General features: G+C 40.5%; 1 protein-coding gene across 3 annotated transcripts in view; it reads right to left on the bottom strand.

Moving 5' to 3' along the window:
• LOC143137436 (uncharacterized) overlaps positions 1 to 10,000 on the bottom strand; it is a 59,201-nt gene that overhangs the window by 38,921 nt on the left and 10,280 nt on the right. For all 3 annotated transcript variants that reach the window (XM_076297631.1, XM_076297630.1, XM_076297629.1), the window contains exon 6: positions 8,602 to 8,651. In XM_076297631.1, coding sequence (XP_076153746.1) covers positions 8,602 to 8,651 — 50 coding nt within the window. The remainder of the gene's footprint in view (positions 1 to 8,601; positions 8,652 to 10,000) is intronic.

Raw genomic sequence — 10,000 nt, 5'->3', positions numbered from 1 at the left:
AATACCATAACTTCATATAACCTATATCCTGTGCCGATATTGTAGCTTCTGTGTTATCTACATAAACAATAAAAGGCGAAACAAGACTCGACACCTCGTACGTAACGTTAGGTTCCCGTAAGAAGAATGTTTAGCATGTCCGGTTGAAGGGAAGCTAACGCATTGAAGGGAGATAACCGTATTGTTTGGATAAGAAGCGTAGTCCAGCCAGCATGGAAACTCGTGAACAAAGCTATGTAGCCTACAATAGCATTGTATGTTAAGGTAAAGCATAGAGGCAAGTAAACCTAATGAAAAACAGTAGTTTTACCGTTAGGTAGTCTAACGATAATCATTTCAGAGCTTTTCGATGGATTGACCGTAGGTCAGAAAAGTGGAAAGAAGATTAGCCTCAAGGCTATAACTTTTTTGTTTTGTTTTACCATGACTGTTTTTGAAGATGATCATGTGTGGTAGTTTCAACATTAACACGACTTGATATCACTTGTGAGGATGATATTAATAATAATACATAAATAAATGTTTAACTTTGATGACTTTGAAGGCGAAGGAAGTGTGAGAAGAGTTTCTGTGTATCTATCATATGAGTTACAAGATTCAGTTGGATGGCTAACGTCACGAAGTTAAGTGTGAGTCTGCGCAGTACTGGGGGGACCAACTGAAAAATCGTTCTATTTGACTCAGTGCCCTCCCATTGAAAACGACGGAGTCTGTTCGTCCATTTCTTTTACTGTCTATGACTCCGCCTCATCTCTCTCCTGAGGTCATTTCCTGTGTTCTGACTCCGCCCCATCTCTCTCCTGTGGTCATTTCCTGTGTCCTGACTCCGCCCCATCTCTCTCCTGAGGTCACTACCACTTGGGGGGGCAAATTCTCACTATTTTTTTCTGAAAGCTACAAATCTCTGGAGTATAAAATGGTATGATTCCTCTGATTTGAAAAAAAGGAAATTCCGCCTATTAGCTTTTTTTTGTTCACTCATACACTCATAAGAGCCCAGAAAATAATCCAAACCTTATTATTACTGATGCATATGTGGTGTTTGATGTTGGCATACATATTTATTTATTTTTTTATATATATTCTTTGGGCTTTTTATGCCTTTAATTAGATAGGATAGTGGAGATTGACAGGAAGTGAATTGGAGAGAGAGTTGGGGTGGGATCCGGAAAGGACCATGGGGCGGGAATCGAGCCCGGGTCGCCGGCGTACGGTGCAGGTGCCCCAGCAAGTCGCGCCACTGCTGGGGCCTTGCCATACATATTTTGACTCATTATGTGATTTTGCTCTTCATTGTGGTTGATAAAATTCAAGATTTATGTGCAAAAAAAAGCTAATTTGAGTTTTCAGAGCAACATGTTACGGCAATACCTGAATGCAGACCTTATTGATTATTACTATTCTACCTTCCTTACTTTCAATTGCGAGTTGAAATTAATGTTAAATGATGACATACATAGGTCTGCAGTACAAATGTTTTTTTAAATTGTAGCTGAAACGAGTACAAAGGATCTTTATTCATTGAATTCATCATCGTCTATGTAAGAATGCTGTTCATTGACTAGATAACCGCACCTCCTCAACCATCACCCTGAACACTGGCGTACCACAGGGATGTGTGCTGAGCCCTCTCCTTTACTCCCTCTTCACCTACGACTGCACACCTGTACATGGCTCTAACACCATTGTCAAGTTTGCAGATGACACTACGGTGATTGGGCTCATCAGCAACAACGATGAGATGGCCTACAGGTAGGAGGTCCAGCACCTAACATCGTGGTGCACTGATAACAACCTGGCTCTCAACACCAAGAAGACCAAAGAGCTCATTGTGGACTTCAGGAAGTCTAAAGCTAGCACACACACACCCATTCTCATCAACAGGACTGAGGTGGAGCATGTCACCAGCTTCAAGTTTCTGGGTGTCCACATCTCTGAGGACCTCTCTTGGACCCTCACCTCTACCCTGATCAAAAAGGCTCACCAGCGTCTCTTCTTTCTGAGGTCCATCTGTCTCCTCAGATCCTGGTGAACGTCTACCGCCGCAACATAGAGAGCATCCACACCAACTGTGTCACAGTTTGGTATGGCAACTGCTCTGCCCACGACCGGAAAGCACTGCAGAGGGTGGTTAAAACTGCCCAACACATCACCGGTTCCTCACTCCCCTCCATCGAGGCCATCCAGGGCAAGCGATGCTTGTGTAAGGCGCGCATCATCAAAGTGTGTTCTCACCCCTACCACAGACTGTTCACCCCACTCCCCTCCGGGAGGCGTTACAGGTCTCTCCGCATCCGAACCAGCAGGTTCAGAGGAAGCTTCTTTCCTGCGGCTGTCACCCTACTGAACTCTAGCTCTGCATCCCGGTGACATCCAACAAACTAAGCCCCCATCACCCCTGCCCCGCCCCCGCCTGATGCCTCCTTGCCTGTGCCTGTTGAGGTGTCCACGACCATGGCAACCTTGACAGGGACAACAAGGAGGCGGACATCCCCTAGCCCCCCCCCACAACTGCACTACCCTACCCATCTATTTATTTACAAATGTACATACTGTAATTACACTTATACTGTACATAGCCATATTCTACTGCTTTTCATCCTGCACATACACTTATTATTAATACTATTGTAATGTTACTTTTTCTGCACTACAATGGTACTGTTACCACACTGCACATAGTTGTACACACTGTACATATCTGTCTATATGGTTCATACTGAATATCCATATTTATTCTGTTTTTCTGTAATATATTCTGTTAATACACTGCATATATCTATATTGTTCTTACTACTACTATAATGGTACTGCCACTACATTGCACATACCTGTACATGTTGTTCATACATTGTTCATATCATAGCCATATTTATTCTGCTCTTATAGGTAACTGCTAATACACTGCACATTTATATTTAATTTATGCTACTCTAAACCACCTTCTGCAAAACAACTGTATACTACTGTCTACACTGCACTATATGTCTTGTCCTGTCTATGCACCACCTGCCTATACTGTGTATATCACATTGCACTTTTCTGCTTTTTTGCACTTCTGGTTAGACGCAAACTGCATTTTGTTGTGTCTGCACTTGTTCTCTGCACAATGACAATAAAGTTAAATCTAATCTAATTTAATCTAAAAAATGATCTGCTTCTGCTTTGCCTCTTTACGGATCATGCTATGAATAGCAGCAGCAATGTCTGCATAAGTTGAGACATTGTTATTGACCTTCTGGACCAGAGAGATTCCATCAATGATTGTTGCTGTATTATATTCATCTGGAAGATTATCTGATAGTGATGCAAGTTTCTGCAAATGCTTTGCAAGTGCTGCTTTAGAGGTTTTCCTTGGGGTCCCCTCAGGTGTCACCAATGACCATGGTTAAGGTCCAAGAGGGTGACAAAAGACTTCTCTCATGTCCAGTCTTTAACATGATGGTCTTGCCATGTGCCTGTGTTTTCTTTTTTGACTCATGCTCGTAAATGTCTTTAAATTTTGCTTTGTCAATGTATCATGGAATTTGTGCTTAGGGACTGTACGATATTTAGCGGGGGGGGAGGGCCGGTCGCCAGACGATCGGGTTAAAAATGTTCTGCCTGGCCCTCCCCCCTGGTCAAAATTTTTTTTCCAGGGGCCTCCCCCCGGCTCAAAAAAATTATCCTAGGCCCTCCCCCCTACGTGAATCAAATAAAACTGGTCGAAAAATGTACAAGGTTAAAACGGCCAGCAAATGTCATAAGCACACATACACACACACGGGGCTACAAACCAGTGTTGCGCGGGTTTGGTCACAAGCGGCCCGCGGTCGCCCGATATTTTAATCAACCCGACTCAGACCGCGAATATTAATTAGGACAAAATTATACCCGACCCGCGATCCGACCCGCTTATTTACAAAATGTGTGCTTTTGGTTATAGCCTGCATGCACTAGTCCATTTCTGTAAAACAAAGTAATTTATTTGCGAAACTTTATGCAGTAGAACTACACGCAGTAGGCATGCAGGACATAATTTTTGCGCAGGAGAGAGAATGAGAATAAGAGCGCAAGCACGCACGCAACCACCAAGAATTAGAACACTATGATAAGATTTGGCCATGGACATACTTCTTTCGAAAATAGAAATGGGGAGGCAAGGTAGGAGATACATTGCTGGTCAAAACGTTAGCGTGAGAACTGGTTTAAATGCTGAATGAAGCACAAAGCTTTACTAAAGCACATCCACTTAAAGTCACAAACACAACGAACTAAGGTTTTTTATGCATGCGCGAACCTATACATACCGGTAGATATGACTGTGTAGTCTGTGCCATAAGATTTATTCCTGCAGGCTGCCCGTTTCGGCTGTCATACTTTTAAATGGCTTCGCAAGATGTAGGCCTACATAGACCATAACTTGTACTACTGTCATCTTCTTTAAGAACTTTTCCCAATATTTCCCATATTTCGCTTTTCCTGAAGGGGTAGGCTATTTTAACTCGCGTCTTCAGCTTCTTTACTGTTGACTTACTGTATTGATGCTTTACTGTATTGATGCTAGCCTTCTCGTGATATTTTAAGTAGGCCTATTTGTAGAAAATATATATTTAATTAATTTTAACTGACCCGCCCGCAAATGACCCGAATATCATTAAAATATTTGGTTTATGACCCATAGCCGCGGGTGACCTGCAAGCTTACGAGGGGAGTTGTGGGAGATTCAGGTAGGGTTGCGACTTTTTGGACTCGCCCACTCTGTCAAAGAGACGTGAATCATGTTTTGGCCTACAAACCTTTTAAAATATCGAAAACGGATCATTGATCAGGGAAAAAAAATATCATGGATCAGGAAAAAATAATTTTCCTCAGCCCTCCCCCCAGGCCAAAAAAATTCTCCTGGGCCTTCCCCTAAGGCTTAAAAAATTCTCTTAGGCCCTCCCCCCCCCGGTAAATATCGTACAGTCCCTTACAATATCAAAATGCACCAACAGCATGTTACATAAGGATGATACTTTTCGGGTCCTCTCCATTAAGATCCAACTTGAACGTATGCTAGCCTACTCCATTTAATTGAGAACGCGTCTCAGTGCGCACCAAAGGGAGAGAAAATGAGTGGCAGGTTCCTGCTGGGCTGGCTTGTCATTGTTGATGATGATTGATATCTCCTTTTAAATATAAGAAACGTATAAAAGGAAATCATGAAGGCAACAAAGACGAGATTAGAGGAAATTGCGGATTTATTCGGTCCTCACTACTGTTATAAACTGTGAGAGCCAGGGCACTTTGACATACAGGCTGCACTCACTGTGATTTGGAAAATGAACAAGAATATGAAGAGTTGTCTTTGCCTTTGTGTAATGGAACTGGAGTCTTGAAATCTTCAATAATTCGTTTACATGAAGCACATGATATTATGCCGATTGAAACGCATTCCACTTAGCTAGGTGGCTACTGGCTACCAGGCTCATAATTCACTTTTAATTGCAAACAGAAAATGTCTAGTACGCATCATGTAATTACATGCTTTTATTTTGAAAGAATTGTGAATAAGCTTTATAGTCTACTGTATTTCTCCTGTCCTTGTACTATGCAAGCATCCTTTGTTTATCCTTGAATTCAATGAAAGCCTGTCTAGAGGCCCTTTGCCTATCACCAGGTGTGAAATGTTAATGTTTGTAGAACAGTGAGGGGCCAGGCCTCTGAGGAACTTCCCAGGAAAGGGGGTAGTTTTAATTAAAAGACAATAGAAGCTGGCCAGACCTGATGAAGGCCTAATCCTCATCCTCCCTTTCTATTGCATATTCAAACTGGGTTGGACCTAGAGGACACTCCTTCTTTGTTTGTAACATAAATTTGGTAGACTGTTTCTGTATAGTCAGAGAATACTGGTGAAATCCATGATGGGGTGACACAAACATGTACCTCTCTCCCTTGAGGGCCACTGGCCCCTCATTGAAAAGAATAAAGCCTGGATCCTGATCTTTCATCGTCCTGATTGAGTCTTAAGAGAAATATGGTAGTAAAAATATACTATCAATTTCCAAAGGAATAAAAGCTGTTTGTGCCAACCTAATATCATGCTTATCATTGTTAATATTGTGCTATACATGTGGCACAAACAATGTTCGAGTTTGTGGACTAGCCATAGCTAGGCTATATTTGAACGGAGCTAAAAACATCATTAGGAGAACGTGTGGACAGTGGCACACAATGGGCTTAAAGTGACAGTGAACCATTTACAAATAAGGTAAACAGCATCACATTCTTTAAAGCAAAATTACTGTGTCATTATTATCATTTAAATAATATAGAAGTGTTTTATTTTTACCTTTGTGGTTACTCAGTAATTTTGTGATTTATGCTGTATTTAATATGAGAAGCTTTAGTCTTTAGGGAGAAAATGTAGGCTACTTTTTAACCGCAATTAATCTAGATTATTCCACTGCTTGGTTGAATTTCCCATTGTCCTACGTAATTTAGAACGACCATTAACCGTATGTTATCTGCACACCTATGAAGTAGATCCATTTTTTTGGCCGTATCACACTTGTATATTAATTCGCCGAACTCGTTGTGAAGTTTAAATGAACTGTCACGTTGTATCCGAGCTGTAAAATGCAGACGTTCAGAACATTGCAACATTGTAGCATATGACGGAGGTGGCTTTTAGCTAGATGGATGACAGCAGGCTAAGTAAAATAGCGATGTTTCAAAGCTAAAGTTCATCAGAATCTTGGGATACGCCCGCTTGACAACGGGAGAGATAGAACTAACGACTGGCCTTTGGCCGTAGCAACCATCCATTTAGAACTAGTAACGGCAGTTTGTCCTGTGAGTTGAGAAATTAGTTGATATGTGTCGGAAGAAATTAGTTCTACAAACAAGACAGTTTTAGCGATTAAAACGTTTAAATTGTAACAGGAAATGAACACAACGCAAGTGGCAACAGTGGAATAAGCGGGATAATGGACTCCACTGTGGTCTGTTCACAGAAGTTAATGCACTAGGCCTACGAGGTTTAAACGTTTTACAACCTCGACCGTGCATTAACTTCTGTGAACAGACCACCGTGTCGTCCATTATCCCTTACTTAATTCATTTCAAAATATGAGGTTAATTAGTTATTTTTGAATCGTTTGACAGCCCTAACTAAAAAACTGTGACGATTCTTCTCGTCACCATTTATTGTAATCATTAACCATGACCTTGGCTTCCCTTATGAGTCGCCACTGGCAGACGGCCAAATAAATTGTTTGCTGGCAAATCTGTGGCAACAGTGAAATGCCATCAGTAAAATTATTACTCATCCTTACAGTGGACGCCGCAATTTGGAAAAACAATATATATTTGCTGCTGTGCTGAGTGTCATGTAGCTATCCATTTTGTACAGATTACTCAGGTATGCTCATGCGTATATTTCACAGGTATGCACATGCATATATCGTAAAAGATAAGACAGACAGAACCATTGAACATATTTTAATCTGTATTTATAAAAAAAAACTGTAGATTAGATTGATGTGTTAAAATTATGATCGATAGTCTAATAATGGCATTATTAAGTGAAGAGTACCTGATGACTTGTTCAGGACTTGAAAAAGATTGGGACTTGGACTTGGACTCGACTTGGCTTTGATGTGACTTGGCTTGGACAATACGGCTAATACACAGGAAATTACTGTATGTATTTCATGTGCCCTGGACATTATGAAATTATAATATTTATGTTAAGCTGGGTACATGTGGTGATGTCAACAATTTTCATATGGTATTCCTTGAATGTAAAGGTAATATGTGATTGGTAATCATGATGTTTTGATCTCTTGGAATATCTCTTATGGGTAGTTTCAATAAAATACAAATGTATTGAATTTTGGGGGGTGTGTTTCCGAATAGTACATTTACAAATAGTAAATAGCATAGCAATGCAGACTTATGTAATCATTTGTATTTCAAGTCTCAGCTGGGAGGTAGGAAGGTAGAAATACATTGATTAATGAGGTAGTGGGCATTTCAATTAGTGCTGCAAGACATTGTGTCTCTGAAAACGTAGATTTGCTCATTATTACACATAAATCTTGAATTTTATCAACCAAAATGAAGGGCAAAATCACATAATGCTTCAAAATATGTATGCCAACATCAAACACCACATATGAATCAGTAATAATGAGGTTGGGATTATTGTCTGGGCTCTTATGAGTGGTTTAACAAAAAAAGCCAATAGGCGGAATTTCCTTTTTTCAAATCAGAGGTCAACGTTGAAGGCCTGTACAGCCACAAAGCTACAAGATCCAACTTGCTATCATTCCATTTTATACTCCAGAGATATGTAGCTTTCAGAAAAATATAGTGAGAATTTGCCCCCCCAAGTGGTAGTGACACGCCCCTTTTTGGGCCTGTGGCTCATGGACTATCATTCTTCTCCGTCCAACTAAACGCAAAAAGGCCCAAAAATCTACTTATAAAAAATGTATACATATACAATACAACACATACTCATTTAGCATGACACGCACACACACAATATACACACACACAATAAACACACATACACACACACACACAATATACACACACACACAATACACACACAATACACACACACTCTCTCACCATCGTCTGTGTTTGTACTACAAATAGGCCTGGTCACTGGCGAAGGAGACCTGAGGAAACAGCGACTGTTAGCCTGTTTGTGTGTGTGTGTATGTGTGTGTGTGTGTGTGTGTGTATGTATGTGTGTGTGTGTGTGCGTGTATGTATGTGTGTGTGTGTATGTGTGTGTATTTGTATGTATGTGTGTGTGTGTGTGTGTTAGAGCCCGACCGATTTATCGGCGGGCCGATATTATCGGCCGATATTAGACATTTTCCAAACTATCGGTATCGGCATTTATAATGGCCGATAAATGAATATTTTAAAAATAAAATAAAAACGGACGAAACACCCTTCAACCATGTCATGAGTGTTGGCGTTGTATAGTTTGTCCACCAGAGGGCACTCTACACCGTCCCTGCTGGCAACACTCGTGTATAACGCGCCACACATCCTGCAACCTGCTGATCCAGCCAGAGTCGGGCCAGAGAGAACCAGTTATCCGCGAGTAAGATCATCAGTGAAGTGAGTTCATGGTGATTTGATCACGAGACATACATTGCTTGAAATAACAATTAAAAGAACATCCCCATCAGTTCTCTTAACTCAAATAAGCATGACAAAATTTCGTGAAAACAATGTCCAGTTTTGCTGCTGTTAAATAAGCCGAGAGTGAAGCGGAATTAGCTAGTAATTACGTTACGTTGTTACAGTGTAGTTGACTGTCTGTTCTTTTAACTTTTGACAATGTGACTGAAGATTTATTTATTTATATTATAGCGTGACAGTTATAGCAGTGAGACGTATCATCTCTCCCCGGCCTGTTATTTTGAAAGCGTATATTTTACAATTTGCAGTATGACGTATCCATTGCTAAATTAGGGCTCATCATAGACTAGCTAACCACAAAGCTAGCTAATGCCATGAATATCAGTGGAAGACCGCTAACGTTAACATTAATAAGCTTGGGAACCACAACGAACTTATTCTGCCTAAATAAAGTAATTATTTATAACTAGTATATCTGTAGTTACAGTCCCTGCATACGTAGCTTGTGCATAAAAGTTAGCTTTTCTTTTACACGTGTGTGAAATCCAATGACGCGATGTGTGCGTTTCAGACTGTCGTTCAGCCGCAGCATTAACAAGTTACATAATGGATTTAGATCACTAAATAGTAGGTTTTAGAAGGCAGGCAGCAACTGATGATTGAAAATGGTTTGATGTAGCTTGATGGAAATAATTTTAAAAGTGCAGGTAAAGGGATAAGCAAGCTGACATTGTAATTATAAGGTAGCTTATAAGGCAATAGGGACTAATTATTACACACGCACACTCAAACATTTAGGAGTGACCTTTATCTTGTTTAATGATAATACAAATGATGATGATAGTAATAATGTCATCATTATTTTTTGTAA

The sequence above is a fragment of the Alosa pseudoharengus genome, unplaced genomic scaffold (assembly GCF_046254945.1).
Source record: "Alosa pseudoharengus isolate Yale_2024_CS ecotype anadromous, Long Island Sound unplaced genomic scaffold, YU_APseudo_1.1 YU_APseudo_1.1_scf_21, whole genome shotgun sequence".
Taxonomy (NCBI): Eukaryota; Metazoa; Chordata; class Actinopteri; order Clupeiformes; family Clupeidae; genus Alosa; species Alosa pseudoharengus.
This window is presented reverse-complemented; position numbering and strand designations above follow the sequence as displayed.